The sequence below is a fragment of the Podarcis raffonei genome, chromosome 13, assembly GCF_027172205.1.
Source record: "Podarcis raffonei isolate rPodRaf1 chromosome 13, rPodRaf1.pri, whole genome shotgun sequence".
NCBI lineage: Eukaryota > Metazoa > Chordata > Lepidosauria > Squamata > Lacertidae > Podarcis > Podarcis raffonei.
In genome coordinates, this window is record NC_070614.1 from 17706387 (window position 1) to 17724697 (window position 18311).

The window sequence follows — 18311 nt, forward strand, 5'->3', positions numbered from 1 at the left end:
CCATTAGGTCCAGTCGCGGACGACTCTGGGGTTGCGACGCTCATCTCGCTTTACTGGCCGAGGGAGCTGGCGTACAGCTTCTGGGTCATGTGGCCAGCATGACTAAGCCACTTCTGGCAAACCAGAGCAGCGCACGGAAACGCCGTTTACCTTCCCGCCGGAACAATGCTTATTTATCTACTTGCACTTTGACGTGCTTTGGAACTGCTAGGTTGGCAGGAGCAGGGACCGAGCAACGGGAGCTCACCCCGTCGCGGGAATTCGAACCGCCGACCTTCTGATCGGCAAGTCCTAGGCTCTGTGGTTTAACCCACAGCGCCACACTTGCATCCTGCCCCTCCTTCAGGGAGCTCAGAGCAGCATACAATATCATCCTATGCACACATTTTGCCCTTCTAACAACCTTGTGAGCTAGACCAGTCACTAGGCCACACATCCCATACGACTCACGAAGCAGGTCTGCCTCCTCAGGCCTAGTGCGATGCTCTAACCGCTATGTAGCACCAACTGTCCTGGTGGCTCGCCAACGGGCCAAACTAAATGTGGCGGCAGATCTGTGTGTCTAAACCTGGATCTGCTACAATCACATAAAAGGAACTGTTGGAGGGGCTGATTTAAGGAAGAAAAGAGGGAATGAGGAGAGCTAACCTGCCGCCACTGCTACAGATTACTTCCTTGGAACCCCTCTGTACTCACTAGGGATGGATGAATCTGTCGATTTTGGTTTCCCCCATTTTCCTGTCTTCAGTTTTCCTCCTTTCTGCAGCAGCATGAAAATCCATCAGCATTTAGCGGAAGCATTTCCCTAAACACTTTCCCATGCAGTTTTCTCTAATGTACACTGTTTGCAAGCGATTCCCCCTAATCTTTGTATGCTCTTTTCACCAATACATGATTTTTTTGCGCACATTTCACCTTTAAAATAAAAAAATTTTGTAGACGTTATTTGTTTGGAGAACTGCACCTCACAATTCAGAGAAGTGCAGATTTTGAAAGGTAGCTGTGTTTCAGTCCTCATATGTTCCAGGAAGTGTGAATCGGGGAGCTTCATAATGAAACACGAGCTGAACTTCATTTCTCCCATGCACCCATGCGCTCCTTTTGCTTCTTAAACCTCCCCAGTTACGGCAGGTACAGATTTTAAACACCCAGACCTGCTAATGTCGCATCTACTTTGCCTCAGCTGCTGATTTACGGAGATGCAGCTACTCTTGTTACATCTGGGGGCAAGAATATAAAGCAACTTGTCCTGGTTCTGCTTTTGACATATTCAGAAAACTCGGCTACTTCAGGTTTTCAGCTTTGTTAGGCACAAAACCCTGTGCAGCCATAAAGCTGGAGGACCAGGCAGTTTCAGCTCCTAAAATAAGCAGAAAGGCCTTTCTTTGCCTCTAAGTAAAGGATGGGAAATTTGTGGCCCTCCATCTGACATCTGTCCCAGCCACCATAACCAATGGTCTGGGATAATGGGAGTTGTAGTCCAAACTGGGGCCAGCCTTCCCTCACTCCCCACCAGGAAAGAAGGGGGTCAGGGAAGACCTACATCAGGGACAATGAGGGAGGGGGATAGAATGATTGATGTTGAGATCTGCCGCCCCGGTGGACCCTGCCGCCTGAGGCTGTCGTCTCACCTCGCCTCGCAGGTGGGCCGGCCCTGTGTCCAGCGACATTGTGAAGGCCTCAGGTTCCCCATCCCTGCCTCCCGTAAATGCACGAGTTCCCACTGCTTGGGCCACTGGCGAAATATCTCTGAGCTTCTGTCTCCTACATCTGGAGGAGGAGGAGCCCAATTTTTCAGCTCTCTTATTAGACTAATTATGGTAGCACCCACCACTTCCAGATCGAGTTACATGAATCATTTACTCGGCACTTCCAGTGCACAATGTGCTTTATTATCTTTACCTTGATTAGCCTCTCAAGAAGCCTGGGAGATAGATGGGGGACTGAGACAGAACCACTTGCCCAGGGTCATCCCGTGGAGTGGGCTTTCTCAGCCTAAGGCTGCATACACATACATTCACAGCATATGACCGCCTCCCCACCCCCCATCCCAAAAGAATCCTGCAGGCTGCAGTTTGCTAAGGTAGCTGGGAATCGTAGCTCTGTGAGGGGGAACTATGGTTCCCAGGAATTTTTTTTTGCCGGGGGGCGGGGAGGGAAGCCACGTGTTATAAATGTATGGTGTAGACACAGCCCATGTCCATGTTCCATATTCTGCCAGGCTGAGTCTGCAATCCTCTCATTCAGAGGCTTTTGCCCTTAAACGCAGCCTAAAAATATTGTAAATGCACTACAGTGGTGCCTCGGGTTAAGTACTTAATTAGTTCCGGAGGTCCGTTCTTAACCTGAAACTGTTCCTAACCTGAAGCACCACTTTAGCTAATGGGGCCTCCCACTGCCGCCACACCACCAGAGCACGATTTCTGTTCTCATCCTGAAGCAAAGTTCTTAACCTGAGGTACTATTTCTGGGTTAGCAGAGTCTGTGACCTGAAGCGTATGTAACCTGAAGTGTATGTAACCTGAGGTACCACTGTACGTTGAAACCACTCCCATTGTGCCACCATACTCAGCTCCTGTTGGAGTTACTGCATTCTCGGGATTCCCAATTGTAGACCTTTCCAAGTGTCCCTATTTTCCAGGGACAGTCCTGGGTTTACAGTTTCTGGTTCAATCCTGGAATGTCCTGCTTTCCCTTAGGCCGTCCCTATTTTCATTGGAGAACTGTTAGAGGGTATGCAATTTCACACTCTCCTCCTCTTTTCCAGTCCCGGATCTTGAAGGGAGCAAAACTGCAGGCCCAGAACCAGCACCTGCCACTCTAGGGCAGTGGTTGAGACCCAGGCAGTGGCAGGGCCCACCTGCGCTGATGTCTTGCGGTTTGACAGCCGGCCAGTGATGGGTATTGCCTGGGGAGATTTCTGGGGGCCACACAGAGAGGCCTGGAGGGGCACATTTGGCCAATGCACCTGAGGTGTCCCATTCCTGTTTTTGCAGGAGTTTGAACCTGGGAAAACACCTATATTGAAAACACGTGATCTCTCCGTACTTCCTCAGGTGCTAACTTTTGGGTTTTGTGGAACTTCTAGGGAGTTTTATTTTTATTTTTAACGCTGTAAAGCAGGAGCAGGGAAGCATTTTTTTTCAGCCCAAGGGCAGTCATCCCTTCTGAGCAACCTTCATACAGTAGGCTGGTTTCTACACACACTGACACACCCTTGTACAGTGGTACCCCGCAAGACGAACGCCTCGGAAGACGAAAAACTCGCTAGACGAAGGAGTTTTTCGTTTTCTTAGCCACTTCGCAAGACGCATTTCCCTATGGGCTTGCTTCGCAAAACGAAGCTTGCCCCGCAAGCTCCAGGGATAGCGGGGAAGCGCAGCGCGTCTTCCCCGCTGTCCCCGGACCTCTTTTGAAGCAAGGGGCGGTGGGGAGAAGATCGCTTCTCCCCGTTGCCAGCCCCGCAATCTCCGGGGACAGAGGGGAAGCGTCTTCCCCGCTGCCCCTTCCCTTGCTTTAAAACAGGTCCGGGGACAGAGGGGAAGGCGCACGGCGCTTCCCCTCTGTCCCCGGACAGTCTCCATAGGAACGCATTGATTGATTTTCAATGCATTCCTATGGGAAACCGTGCTTCGCAAGACGAAAAACTCGCAAGAAGAAAAAACTTGCGGAACGAATTAATTTCGTCTTGCGAGGCACCACTGCATATCCTCCATCCAGGCAAGGAAAGGGCATCATCAGAGTTCAAGGACACATTCCCACCAGGCAAAAGCACTAGGGGTGCAAAGCAGGGCCTGTGAGGGGAGCAGAGGCGAATTTAGGGGAGCACGACTGGTTCAGTTGCAGTGGGGGCAGATCTGCAGAATCACCACAGAGGGCGCCACAACAATGATTTAGAATGGAGCTTGAGAAGGCAGGGGGACTGAATTTTGGCATTGCACAGGGTGCCACTGAACTTTGAGATCTCAGAGTCCACCACTGAGGGGAGTGATTTGAGGAGGCTGTGTCCAGCTTGCAGCATAATTCCATCAGCCAGCTAGGAGAGGCCTGAAGGTCCACATTTGATCCCTGGACTTGAGGTTCCCCACCTATGTTTGTAGAGCTTTTAAAATGTGATTGCCTACCTGCAGCCTGAATTGATGCAACCCACTCTGCCGACTCCATACCCTCCAACATTTCTCCTGTGAAAATAGGGATACCCTATTCCATAATAAAATAATAATAATGATGATGATGATTTTACTATTTGTACCCTACCCATCTGACTGGGTTTCTTCAGCCACTCTGGGTGGCTTCCAACATATATAAAAACTTAATGAAACATTAAACATTGAAAACTTCCCTATACAGGGCTGCTTTCAGATGGCTCGGATGACTCCATACCTGCCAACATTTCTCTGATGAAAATAGGGACATCCTAAGGAAAAGCGGGACATTCTGGGATCAAACTAGAAACCAGGATGGCTTTTAGAAATCCGGGACTGTCTCTGGAAAGTAGGGACACTCGGAGGGTCTGCAACTCAGGTCTCTCTGCGGAGAGGTCAGAATTGTGGTGTAGTGGTTAAGAGCAGTAGATTTGTAATCTGGTGAACCAGGTTCGATTCCCCGCTCCTCCACATGCAGCTGCTGGGTGACCTTGAACTAATCACACTTCTCTGAAGTCTCTCAGCCCCACTCACCTCACAGAGTGTCTGTTGTGGGGGAGGAAGGGAAAGGAGAATGTTAGGCGCTTTGAGACTCCTTCGGGTAGTGATAAAGCGGGATATCAAATCCAAACTCTTCTCTTCTTCTCTTACCCCTCATCCAGCTGGGCTGGTAGCAGCACTTGGCACCCCCAGGCAACTGCCTGGTTCCGAAAGTCTGGTGCGACCCACCGGCACTGATTCCTGCCTTAAACCCCCTCCCCCTGTTCACCCAACAGGAGGCAGCTACAAGGAGCCATTAAAATTTCCCACAATACCCTGGAGTTACACTCAGCTTGGCTCTGTGGGGCATTGTGGGAAAATTAAAACCAGTGCCGTCCAGTGCCACACCACAGGGTCTGATTAGTGGGAGGCTCACAGGCATGGGAGAAGACCCCCAAAGGACACTGTGGTGAGGACCCCCTCAAATCTGGAGCAGGCCTTGATGTGCCAACTCAAAGGCCTGGTGGAGCAGACGATTGCCACCCGCTAACCTGCTTCCAGGCCCCATGAGCATTTCCCAGTCCCTGCAGCTCCAAATGGTTACTGGACTCTGTCTGTAGCTCCCCAGCCTACGCTTCTTAAATCTCGTACATATTACCGCTGTCTCAGTTTACAGGCCTCTTGTCAGCCCATAAATAAAAAGAACTGACAAGAGGTGGCAAACTTCCCAGGTAGATTAAAAGTCTGATGTAGACTCAAGATTTCTTAAGTCCTCTCTGGGCACGTCTTAAACTGAAAACTTAAAAGCTGACTAAAGTAGTCCATTCTTAGAACCTGGCAAGGGCAAACCATACATTTAAAACCCCACAGGGAGGAAAAATGAGAATTTGAAAATAGCAGGTAGGGAGAGGATTAAGCACCTTCTCTCATTCTCCCTCACCTTAGATTTCATAGAATCGTAGAATTGGAAGGGACCCCCAGGGTCATCTAGCCCAACCTCCTGCAATGTCAGAATTGTGCTCTCTGCCATCCCTGGGTGGGCTCAAACCAGCAACCTTCTGGTTAACAGCCAGGCACACAGATCCATTGCACCACGAGACTTCCTTGCTACCACTTCCCTAATATCAATCACAGTTTCTTAAGGGTTACTGGCCTATAGTTAACACACTTTTGTGTGTAACATGTAGTTTGCCCCGATCCTAATTGATACACCAATCTTTTTTTTATTTAAAAAAAAACACATTTATGCATTTTACATATCTTAATACATCAGTTATACAATTGTCATCATTTATCTTACACTCTTTGACTTCCACACACATCCCTCCGTGAGGTCTTATTTTGTCCTTGTTAAGCTGCATCTCCTTAATTACCACCCCTCTTCTACTTGTTTTAACTGCTGCTCATATATCTAACCCCACTTAGAAGCTTATCTGATTGTTATATTTCTTTAAATATTCACCATACTATTCCTACTCATCTTGATTTCTTATCTTTGCAGTCAACATTGCTAGCTCCGCATATTCTATTAGCTTAATCTGCCAGTCTATTTTCGCGGGATTATTTTTGTCCTCCCACCTTTTGACATAAATAATTCTGGCTGCTGTTATTGTGTAGAGGAAAAGACCAAGTACTTTCTTGAGTATTTCCCCCTGTACTATACTCAATAAGAGCATCTCTGGTTTCTTGGAACCCTTAACATCTTTTTTAGTTCTAAGTATATCATCTCCCAATACTCTTTGGCTTTCGTGCAACCCCACCACATGTGTATAAATGTCCCTTCAATCTCTTCACATTTCCAACATAGATTGGTGATACACCCATCTTCTATGACTTAGTGTAACCTCCACACACACACACACACCATGTACACTACCTCTACAATTCTGCCACTGGGATGACAGGTTTCTTTGCTCTCTCTCATGCCCATTGACCCTCTTTCACCAACAATGGTTGGTGCCCATGCAGACTATAGGGCTGAATGCAGGGAGACCAACAGTAGGTGGAGCCAGACCCAACGGCAAGCAGAGCCACCCCCTGGACTGGTTGTAAGGAAAGAGGCAGCTGGCTGGGGACAGACTGAGGTTGGTGGGTCAGGGCTCCATTTGCCCTGATGGACTGACCTCTACTGTCATTCACCCTCTCCTGGCTCCATAAACAACAACAACAACAACAAAAGAAAAAGTGCTAAGGTGCACAAGTACAAATGAAGCTTGTCACTTTGCTGGAGCCTTCCTGCTCTCCTGCCTGAAACCCTTTTATTTCACCCCAAAACTAATATCATCACTGTAGAGTCAGCTCACATCCCCTACTCTAGTTTCCAAGCCATATGTTCCTCAACTCTCCTCCTTACTGTCCTGATATGCCCCAAATTCTGATCCATGTCCCCACTTGCCTCTGAAGGAGGAGGAGGAGGAGTTTGGATTTGATATCCCGCTTTATCACTACCCTAAGGAGTCTCAAAGCTGCTAACATTCTCCTTTCCCTTCCTCCCCCACAACAAACACTCTGTGAGGTGAGTGGGGCTGAGAGACTTCAGAGAAGTGTGACTGGCCCAAGGTCACCCAGTAGCTGCATGTGGAGGAGCGGAGACATGAACCCGGTTCCCCAGATTACGAGACTACCGCTCTTAACCACTACACCACAATTCTGACCTCCTCCCCCACAACCCCAGCCATTCCCAGGACTGGCAGTTCTGCCCTCCTTTGTGACCCACATGCCACAGGGAACATCTCAGTGTTCTGATGGTTTTTTTTATGTGCACAATTGGCTCCCTTCGTCTGTTCCGTCCCTCGGGCTCCTGCCTGTGACCCTCAATCTCAAACCACTGTCCTCCACAGTTCAACCTGCGCTCTGCCCCACCCTTCCCCGTCGCCCTGGATCCTTCCATTTGGCTCTCCCTCCCCAGCGGACCCAGTTATTCCGAGCCTGTGTGCCGCAGATGCTCCGATTCGCACTGCGCTGTGTTTCCTTCTGTCGGCATATGTCCTTGAGCTCAGAAGGCAGGCAGTGCATCCGAAACTGGGCTGGCTTTGAATCTGGAAACGGGAGCGCTTGATCCGGAGCTCTTGGCCGAGGTGCCGCCGTGGAGGGTCTGCTCGCCCGTGCAGAAGCTCGCCCCTCCTTCTTCCCACCACGGGGCTCGCACGATTCCTGCTTAGGGTTCTTGGTGCCAAGTGGCTGGATAGACCCAGAACCCCCTGGGGCAGTGGTCTTTGCCTGCAGCCAGACAGAGAAGATGGGTCATGCCAGGATGCCAGCGGCCACGTGAACCCGTTGGGCAGCACCATGGGGACAGATGTGACTGGGTGAGTGGCGTGGGTGTTAGACCAGCCAGGATGGGCAGTGTGTAACGGGAGTGCTTTGGTGGCAGGGAAATAATCAGCGCGCATCTCCCCCCTTCCCTGTTGTGACCCATTTCGCTTCACCTGTGTCCTGACCTGCTTCTGTAACGGGAATAAAATTTGAAGTGGGAGACTTGCTTGCTAGGGCAGGACAAGGTTCACCCACCAATGGGGGAGATAAATCTCTTGACTCCGAAGAACTAAGAAGCATAAGTCATGAGAAGGCAGGTGCAATCGTTGCGGGGAAGTGTGTGTTGAAGGAGAAGGCTGTTAGTTTTAGAGAGTTTGCACACTGTGCCTTGCAAAGAGCTGTGCATTGTTACTTCACCGCTGTGCGTGCCAAGTTCCTGAACATTGTGTGCCCGTGTAGGAGAGAAAGACCGAGAGCTTATGCACACTTGACGTTTTGTCCCATTTATCCTGCCCAGGGGGCAGAATAGTTTTAGTTTTATACTGCGGCAGCAGTTGCTCCCACCTTCTGTATTGTGTCAGAAATAGGCAGTTAGTTTCCCCTTCATGCTGACCTCTTGTGAATCACCTTTAGCCACTGCTTAACGGTAGGCTCTGAATTTATGAGGGCAAACCTGCAGCTGAAATATTGTAGAGGGGAAAGCAGCCTTGGCTGGGTGGGCAGGATGAGAGAGATTAAGAGAAGTAACATGTCCAGAGGAGGAAGGGTTAAGCGCGCGCACGCACACACACACACACACACACACACACACTGCTTCTCTTCTCAAAATGGGCCTCTTTTTCATTTCTTTTTTATTTTCTTTCTTTCCTTCCTTTTATTTCTTCTTAAAAAACTCTTAAGCCTTTATCACATGCATCTGCAAGTAACATGCAGTTTGCCCCCATCTGATGAAACAAACGCCACCACAGGTAATGTGTCACTCTAGTTCAGTGTGTGTGTCACCTTATTGAGATCGTTTAAACATTACTAACCTTGTGGCAGTGTGCCTTTTGCATACATATCAATATTATGTCCCTGTACATACCAGCAGTCTGAAAAATAGCATCTCCTCCCTACCCCCAATCAACTTTTGTGGCTATAGGAATGTGTGCATTTCTTTTTAAAAATATATCACAAGAAGCGTTGAAAAGTATCTAATTTGTCTGATCTACAGCACAGCTACTTGAGTGAACTTCTGCCAACTGGGGGTGGGGGTGGGACATGTGGGGCTGCTTTCAATGACATATATTGAGGGTCTTGGTGGCTCAAAGCCTTTGCACTGAAGTTTAGCCTTGCTTAGTGATAAATACCTGCCATTCCATTTGTCAAAGACTTCTATGCACTCCAGAGAAAGATATCCTTTTCCTTGTTCTGTTATGTTCTCTGGGACCGCCCCCCCCAGCAACTATCTGTGTAGCCTATCATGCAAATACCGTATGAATTATTGTGCAGCCTTGCAAATATATCTGTGTAAGTTATTATCTTGTTTGTAGGCGCCTGTGTTAGACATTTGTGACCTTTATAAAAAGAGCCACTTTTTGTAAAAGGAACACCTTCACGGAAATTTCCTAGAGGAAATTCTTTAAGGTGAGCTGGACGATTGCTCTTCACAAGCCTGCCTGCTTGTATGTGTGAGTGTGCAAATGCAAATATGACTAGCCGTACATGAAGAATACTAGCTTATTTTACATGTCTGTGAGAGAAAGATGGTGGGCGGGTGGGGCGATGGTGCTGTTCTGCAACTCGAAGGATGCTACAGAGAGAGTTGCATGATGGTTGGGAAGATGAAGCACAACCTTACCTGCAAAGGTTAACTTATAAGCTCCTCTGAATTCAGCACAGCAAACTCCCAAGTAAACTTTCACAGGGCACCAACGCTGTGTGCTAAGAAGTAACGCTCACTCACCAAAATTGTATTCACTGCCAAGTTATGCTGCACAGAATTAAGCTATAAAGTCTGTGTGTGTGGTCCTATGCACATTTTTGCTTGGAGGCAAATCCCATAGAAATCACTGGTACTTGTAGCTTTGTCCTGAGCACTTGTACTCTGAAGTAAGGGTGAATTCAGGTGCACCCTATGATGTATATGCAGGAACTACGTGGAATGTAACGTTTAAAGGGATTTGGGACTGTGATGGGCTCTGGTGTTCCTGAATGAAAAAGCAGCTGTCAAAACCTTGCTTGCTGAAAACATGGCAGCAATGGAGCCATTCATGCATTTGGGGTCACCCTGTCCCACTCATTGCTGATTTTCTATCCAAGGCTCCCTTCTTCCCTGAATACCGAGGGGGAGCTGCAGCTGGTACTGGTGCCACTGCTTAAGGGAGAGCTGCCTAGCCCCAAATGCAGCTATGGCACCAGGAGCAGGGGACTAGATAAAGATTCCCTTCTCCAAACAGCTGCCCCAATTCCAAAGGCAAATCCATTTCCTCCTGTGGCTGTTCCTATAGGGACCCGTCATCCAGTGCTAAAAAGTCCTACTGTTGGGAGTGAGGAAACCTATTTATACAGTGATCCTAGAGCCTTTTGACAGGAGGACTCAAGTGAGAGAGGGGATCATAAGGGAGCTCTTTCCAGAGAGATGGAGCCAGCTGTTCAGAAAGCGAGCCATTGCCTAGACCTAAAATGCAGTTTTGTCACGGAGTGGAAAGGCAACCGTAGCTGGCTTGGCCTTGGCGGCTTCTATTTCCACAGGGTATCCTCTCATACGGAACAAGCCCTGCTGGTTTTGACTAAGGAAAGGACATTCAGTCTAGCATCCTGTTTCCCATAATAGCCAGCCAGATGCCTCTGGAAAACCCACAAGCAGAACATGCTTATTGCCGCCACCCCCAGCGGATAGAGGCTTCTTCCTTTAACTACCGTAGCCAATAGCCACGGATAGTCTCATCCTCCGTAACTTTGTCTAACCCCCTTTTATGGCCATCTAAGATAGCGGCCCTCGCTACTTCTTGTGGCATGGAGTAACAAAAAACATGAATGAGGTGTTGAGGTGAAGAAGGGCCCTTTGGCTCGCCTGTCCTGCCTCCTCTGTTGTCATAGGGTGCTGCTTTCCAACTGATCAGGTAGAGCGCAAAACAGTCTGAATTGAGGAAGGATTTGACTTGGGGGGTGTGCGTTTGTGGTGGGAGGGGGAAGACCATGAGCATCATGTCTCTTGCAGTCTTTACTTTCTCAAAAGAGAGGTGCCCGAACTCATGCTTCTCTCTCTCTCTCTCGTGTGTGTGTGTGTGTGTGTGTCGGGTGCACGTGCGCTCTGCTTGCGGCTACTCGGCGCCAGGCGCTCTGCACATGCTCAGAGGCGCGGGGCTCCCTGTCGCCGCTACCCACGACCGACCGAGAGGTTGAGCCAGCTGGGCCAGCCAGCCAACCATCCGGCCGGCCTGCCCGCTTCCTGCAGTGCCGCGGCATCGCCGGGTGCTCCTGTGCGCAAGGGGTTAAGCAAGCGTGCCGGCTGGTCGGCGTGCGCTCTCCCGCTCGCTCCGGCGGCGGCGGCGGCGGCGGCGTTGGACTCGGCTCCTGCTGCCAATGAACAAGGCCGGCAGGCCGGCCTGCCCGCCAGCCCCCCGCTCTTCTTCTCCTCCTGCTCCGTCGTCGTCCCTTCCTTGCTTCCTTCCTTCCTTCCCGCGGTGCCATGATGTGAGTATGGTGCAGCCCTCCCGCCGCTGCTGCTGCTGCCGCTACTGCCGCTATTGCGCCCCCCGCCCGCCTCCCCATCCCACCGCGCGCCCCTAGAATGTGGCTGGGCCCCACGGCGGCGGCAGCGGCGGCTGGGGGCCTGGGATCAACGGCGGCGGCGGCGGAGCCATGGCCCGCTACGACGGCGGCGGCGGGAGCCAGCAGCAGCAGCCGGCCCTCTCGTCCAGCTGGCCGGCCCTGGGGCCCCGGCGCCGGAGCGTCTGGTACATCTACAGGTACGGTCGGAAGAGGAGCAGGAGCAGGAGGAAGCGGAGCAGCCATCGGCAGGCACGGCCGTGGGGCCCTGGCCCGTGCGGCGGCAGCGGCGGCGGCCTCCCAGCCCAGCGGAGCCGGCCCCCATTCATGCCTCGCGGGCCCCCTTCCCCGGCGCCCCATTCATCCCTTCGCCTCGCGCCCGCCCTCCGCAGCCCATTCACGCCCGCGCACCCGCCCGCCATTCATGCAGCCATTCAGTCAGTCATCCAGCGCCGCTGCCGGCTCCCAGCTCGCGCCCTCCGCGCACAACGCCTCCCCCGCTCCATGCATCCGGCCATTCAGCCTGCGCGCGCCCGCCCGGATTGATGGATGGATGGATGCGAGTGGGAGCCACGGGGGGACGATGCTGACGGTGTGTGATGGGTTGAAGGTGCTTGCCAGAGAGATTAGGTATGTGAGCGCGCGCGCGCGCGAGGCAGCGAGGGAGAGTCGGGGGGGGGGGAGAGATTAGCATGCCTCTTACGGAGAGAGGTGTGTGTGCCTGTTTTTGAGAGGATTGCGCGTGTGTGCGCGCGCAGTGTGCGTCAGTCAGGGCTTGTGTGTGCGTGTGCATGCATCTCTACATACGGGTCGGGGTGTGCTGTGTGTATGGTTAGGTGTTCGTCTACACGGTTTGTGTGCCTCTGTATGGCTGCACAGAGAGCGTCTGGGAATGATTTGTGCAAGGTATGCATGGTAGTGCCTCTGTGTGCATGAAGATTCTTGAGGGTGGGAAACGACATGGGTGTAGACTCTCCGTGTACACTGTGAAGTGGCTGTGGGTGCTTATGTGTCTGTGAAGTTTGAATGTGTGTGTATGTGTGTGCACATCTGCATGGGCGCCATCCGCTGCATACAGCTTCACTATTGATTAATGCTGCCGTCATAACTGTATTGTGCCCTGAGATTACGGTGGCTGAGGAGTTCTGGGAAGCAAAGTATTGTATGTGTGCATGTGCCTCTCTATGATGTATATGTGTTAATGTCTGGTCTATGCATATGCACAGAGCTGTGTGCTGGTAAGCAACACACATGCATTCTGGATTCTGTTCTTCATAGTAAAAGCCTGACCCTGTGGAGCATGATGTGCTATATCCTCTACACATTTCAATTCAATTCAAAATCCTTTATTAGGCATATCACACCTCACATTAACAAACAAACATCATATACAGACTGTATAAAATACGGGCTCAGCGAACACAATTTAATATATCCTCTACACATACTAAACAACACTCCTTCCAAGCATGTGCATTGGTTATGTACACGTGTAGTGATATATCTTTGTGACAGTCTGTTGCATGCAGACAGTTTTACATACAGGTTTGTTCATGAGTATAGTATGTTTTAAATGTGATCCTCCTCTCCCTACCCCCCAGTTCACCTTTAACATCCATATGAAAATTTGTGCAGTTGCACGTTGTGGTCTGTGGATCCAAATGTATATATTTGGTGCATGAACATAAGCTTAACTTACTGTGTGCATACAGATTACTGTATACGGAGTCTGCATTGACTTGTGAACATTTGAGCATAACATGCATGCTTCAACGCATGCTGTCACATTTATCGTATCGGCGTGTTAACCCTTGAATACGGTACACCAGTCCCTGCATATATTATATCTAACGGAATAAGCCATGCACTTTTTAATTGGAAGATTGAGCTTCCAAATCCCTTTACAGTTACACTGCAGTGTTGAAAACTGCAGCTGTGTGCAGCTAGGTTCAGTTGTATCTTGGATTGGGCCTGTGAGGATAAGGAACAAAAGGGAGATCTTTCCAAGGCCTTGTTTTGCCATGGGTTTCTGCAGAGAACTCATATATGTGTTAAATATATGTTAATGTTATGATACGATGATCTCATCAAAGGAAAACTGTTCTGTCACTTGCAGTTTGCTACCTTAGGGTGCTGGGTCCGGGTGTCCAAGATGCTGGGGGGAGAGAGGTTTTTGCTTCTGTAAAGCACTGTTGCGATAAGTGCCCTCGCTTCAGAAGATGGGACTTGGAGCAAGAAATGTGAGCCGCTTCCCTGTTCTTGTTCCTTTCCACTGGTCGGGTCCATGTGGATCGCTAGAATCTCACGGGTTCTAACCTCGAGAGGGTTGGCCTTGAACTAAGATGCTTGATAGTCCTTTCTCCCATGCTTCTCTCCCAGGGATATTCTGTGCAGGATTACGTTTCCCTAATGTAGAGGATCTGTGTGAAGATGGGGACCGGGAGATGGTGTGGGGTTTTTTTTTTGCTTGTGCCACTTATACTTGGAGGTACATGGAAGCCCAAAGTGTCAGTCTAGCACATGACGAAGGTGCATTGTTTTGGTTATTGGGTGGCATTAGAGACACAGTAAATAAAGATGCTTTGGAAGTATTTGGGGTGCCGAGCATTGCTGTGCTTCAGGTGGGGATTAGATTTATACAAGGTGTGAGGATGTTATCACCATGCATGTACATGCTGGGGCTCAGGAGTTCACTCGTGAGCATGGTAGCTGTGCTCTATGTGAGATGGTGTCTGTTCACTTGCCACCGCTTTCCCAAGTCTGCTCTGTATCCAGGAAATCTCCTTCTGTCGGCAGCATTGCTATCTGTGGGTGTGGCAGCATCGCACATTTCTGTTCGCTGTGTGTTGCTTGTATGTGTTTGTCTGCCAGTCAAAAATGTGCTTAAAAAGAGCACGTCTCTTACACACATACCTCTTAACTGTGTCCAATATGGACTGTGCGCGTTTCTCTTTCTAATGCTTTGTGTGCATTGAATAGCACCTGTGGTGCGCTAAGGGTATGCTTTCTACAGACTCAAGTAAATATGGGATAGGTTAGCGACCCACCAGATCAAGCTGCTCACCAGCCACGTGTATCGTGTGGCCTGCTAGATGCTTTGATGGCCTTCCTGTTTCTGCAGTCCTGGCAGGCAAGAAAAAGAGGTTTATTAAGTCCTTGGTGGCACATGACCTGTGGGCTAAGTTTGGCTCAGTGGACCTGTTGTAGAGACTGCTGTGGGTGCATGTTGTAAGGCCTGTAACTGGGATCCATGATGAGGGAAGTAACATATGGAAACTTGGAGGAATGCTGTCAAGGCAGCTGGAGTGGCAGTGCTTGTGGTTATTGACTAGAATTGTAGGATTGCCAAACAGGGAGCTCCTCCTGCTGTCTGTTTCCCTGTCAGATTGCTGTCAGCAGTGAATTCTGGATTCTTTGGGGGGGTGGAGAGGTTGATAGTACCAGCACAGTGAAGCCTGCAGAGTACTTTTGTCATATCCAGTGAACTGGATTTATGGCTGTGTGCCATTCTAACCACACAGTGCTGTGTCTATCAGCAGCAGGCACTGCATTTTCAGTTTTGCAGTACTGTGAAGTGGCCTGAAGCCTGTGCAGTACTTGTGGTTTTTGTATTTGCAGCTAGAATAAATGGCTGCCTGCACTGTGGCACTCTTTCTGCAGTACTGGATAGGGTGGCTGAACAGTGGGCTTTATATTTTCAGTACTGCTCCAGACTTGCAGTAGGCTCTGGATTTGAATGTGCCATGTGCACTGGGACTATGCAGCTTGTTCTGCATAACCTATGCCAGTCTGATGCAGTGCCAGTGAGCATACATGGTATATTTTGTGTTGCAGAAGTGTTGCCCTGTGCAGTAAGCCCTATTTTCTCTGTGTTGCTTGTAACAAAGGTTGTGCAGTGGGCACTGTATTTGGAGTATATGTCTGTGCAGTGTTTTCTGTACTAGTCATGCTGCTTTCCTGTGTGCTAGATTTGCACTGCTACAGCACCATGCAGTGTATATTTGCAATGCAAAGATTGTGCTTTGCTTTTTATAAATTTGCTGGCAAAGCTGTAGATAGCGAGCACTGTGCAGTGCATTCCAAGGGGGTAATGTGTATATTCTGTGCACTGACATCTGTATTTGCATTGAGTGTGTGCTGCTTGTATCAGATGTTGTGCAGTGTCTTCTAGGTTTCCAGAACCTATGCCCTGTAGACCAGGGAGGCTTGCATTTGCAGTGCTAGGGCCTCCTACAGCAGGAACAAGTTCAGTGCTCTTTCCCTTTGCATTGACCCTGTATGCCCTTTCAGAACCTTGACAATGCGCTGCCTCCTCTAGTGGGTTCCATTGTTAGTGTGCAGTAGGTGCCATATTTGCAGTATCAGAACTTTGTCCAGCAATGGAAAGGGGAAGGAAGAGAGATCTGGAGCCAGCAAGTTCTGCAAACCAGGTGCACCATGGATTTCCTGCATGAGTGATGCTGTGTTAGCAGTGCGGGGCAGTGTATTACGCTCTAGTTATTCTTTGTACATTGGAAGAGTGTCTGAGTCGGGAATTCCCATTGGAATGTGGCTGCCTCCTAACCTGTCCTGTTGTCTCTTTCCTTTGCAGTGACTACATCATTAAAGAGAAGACAGTGCTGCTGCAGAAGAAGGACAACGAAGGATTTGGCTTTGTGCTAAGAGGGGCCAAGGGTGAGAGGGGGAGTTAGCATCACTCTTGGACGCTAGGGCCACCTCTAGCTATTGGCTGGCTGTTGAAGGAGCCCAGGTCTGCACTGCCCGCCCACCCACCTCCTCTGCTTTCCCCTGCTTCAGAGCACATGAGCAAGCTCAAAATCAGTTAATGAAGATTAGTGACTCCTTAACTGGCTGTGGCCATTCTTATAGTAGGTTGGGGAAATGGTGGGAGAGTTGATAGGAGGCCGATAGCCTGGGACAATGGGAGTTGCAGTCCTGCAACATCTGAACGACCAACGTTCTCCTTCTCGGCCTAAAAGAAACAGTGCCAGAAGGTGCGGAAATGGCTGAAAATTGATCCGAAAGGCTGGGTACAAGGTGCTACTACCCATAGTGGAAAATTTGGTTTTCCAGGAGAGAAAGTTAGGCTGGCTCTGGATATTGGGCTTACCTTAAGCTAGAGAGCCAGGGTGTAAGCTGTGCTAAAAAATGACAGGTGCTGGGGCTGACCTTCACCTTGCAGGAATGACCTTGACGTAGAAACCTGCCCCCTAGCCCCAGATGCATGTGGCAGGGGCTTGTCATGGCCTCGAGGGGGAGAATGGTGCTTTGCACACACACAGAAACAGTGTTTGAAATTAGCCAGGCGCTAGGCGCATTTTGCACCTGGCTTTCAAACACTTGTGACCAAGTGAAGATGTGTGGGGACCAGGATGGTGCCTGACATCTCCACCATCTGGAGGTGCATGCCTGGGGATTATTGAATCTGGACTGTTTGCATACACTAATACCCCATCCTGTAGAATTCTATCCGTTATATTTTATCTGCACAATCAGAATGAATTTATGGAACCAAAATGCTTCTGCTGTGCAGCCTGAGCATGAGCACTCACCATTAGGGAAAGAGGTTTGAATAGGCCAAAATATATGTGAACTGTGCCTGGATCAAGTGGCTTTTCTTCTTTTAAGTTCCCAAAGCTAGCTCAAGGTTGTCATCTGAACTAGCCAGATGTTTAGCTGAGAATCAATCACAGCCAGTCCATCATTTGAAAAATAAGACTTTAGATCCATCTTTCCCCAAAATGACAACTAGGCATTCTGGTTTGGCGATTGTAACCTTGGTTTAAGGAGCCATTTGGCGCCTAGCTTATATATCTGAGTTTCTGACACTGCTCAGAAGCGCTGACTCTGTTAAACACTTCCCAAGCTCCACCACTTGCTCCCGACTTTGGAAAACAAGGGTCTTCAGATCTGAGATCTGAAACAAGTGGTGGTTTGTTTTCACAGAGAGCAGGTGTCACAGAAATGCCAAGCAAAGCTATGATCACCTGTCCTGCCCTCCTGCTGCCACCCCACTCACTTGCCCACCCCAGCCTGGCAGGTGCTTATGTAGCTCCAGGAGCGTCACTTAACACACCTCTCTCTTTACAGCGCAGACCCCAATTGAGGAGTTCACACCCACCCCTGCTTTCCCTGCGCTGCAGTACCTGGAGTCAGTGGATGAAGGGGGTGTGGCCTGGCAGGCTGGTCTCCGTATGGGGGACTTCCTCATTGAGGTAATGGTTTGGCAGACTTGCTTCTGTGCTGCTCTCAGGACTTTTCACAAACTCTTGTGCTACACTCGTGTTGCATGGGGAGGGTGCATATGGGCGCACGAGTGCTTCCTTGGGTATCTGCACTGGGCTCGCACATTTAAAAGCAATTCCGCGCCATTTCGTGGCCTGTGTTGTTGTTTTTCTAATTGCCAGTTTCCAAAGCTTCCTTATGTTTTCCAGGGTTTCCCCTCACTGAACATACAGGTTTGTAGCTTTGATGGCCCGTTCTATTTCTGTTTTAAAAATAAATAGGCGTTTCACGAAGAAACTAGGCTGAATGGCACATAATGCTGCAAATGTTTGGCTTTTGTTAGGACTTTGCAATTATGTTATACGTACCACCACCACAATCCTCTGATTTAGTCATTGGAACACCAGAAGTGCTCTGTTGGGTCAGACCCAAGTTCCATTTCCCCACAGTGAT

General features: G+C 49.7%; 1 protein-coding gene across 6 annotated transcripts in view; it reads left to right on the forward strand.

The window, feature by feature from the left end:
* SHANK1 (SH3 and multiple ankyrin repeat domains 1) overlaps positions 1–18311 on the forward strand; it is a 105042-nt gene that overhangs the window by 67606 nt on the left and 19125 nt on the right. For all 6 annotated transcript variants that reach the window (XR_008327337.1, XR_008327336.1, XM_053362736.1 and 3 more), the window contains 2 exons: positions 16225–16307; positions 17724–17848. Coding sequence is in view for 4 of the 6 variants with exons in the window: in XM_053362736.1 (XP_053218711.1) it covers positions 16225–16307; positions 17724–17848 (208 nt within the window). In the remaining 2 variants the exon portion in view is untranslated. The remainder of the gene's footprint in view (positions 1–16224; positions 16308–17723; positions 17849–18311) is intronic.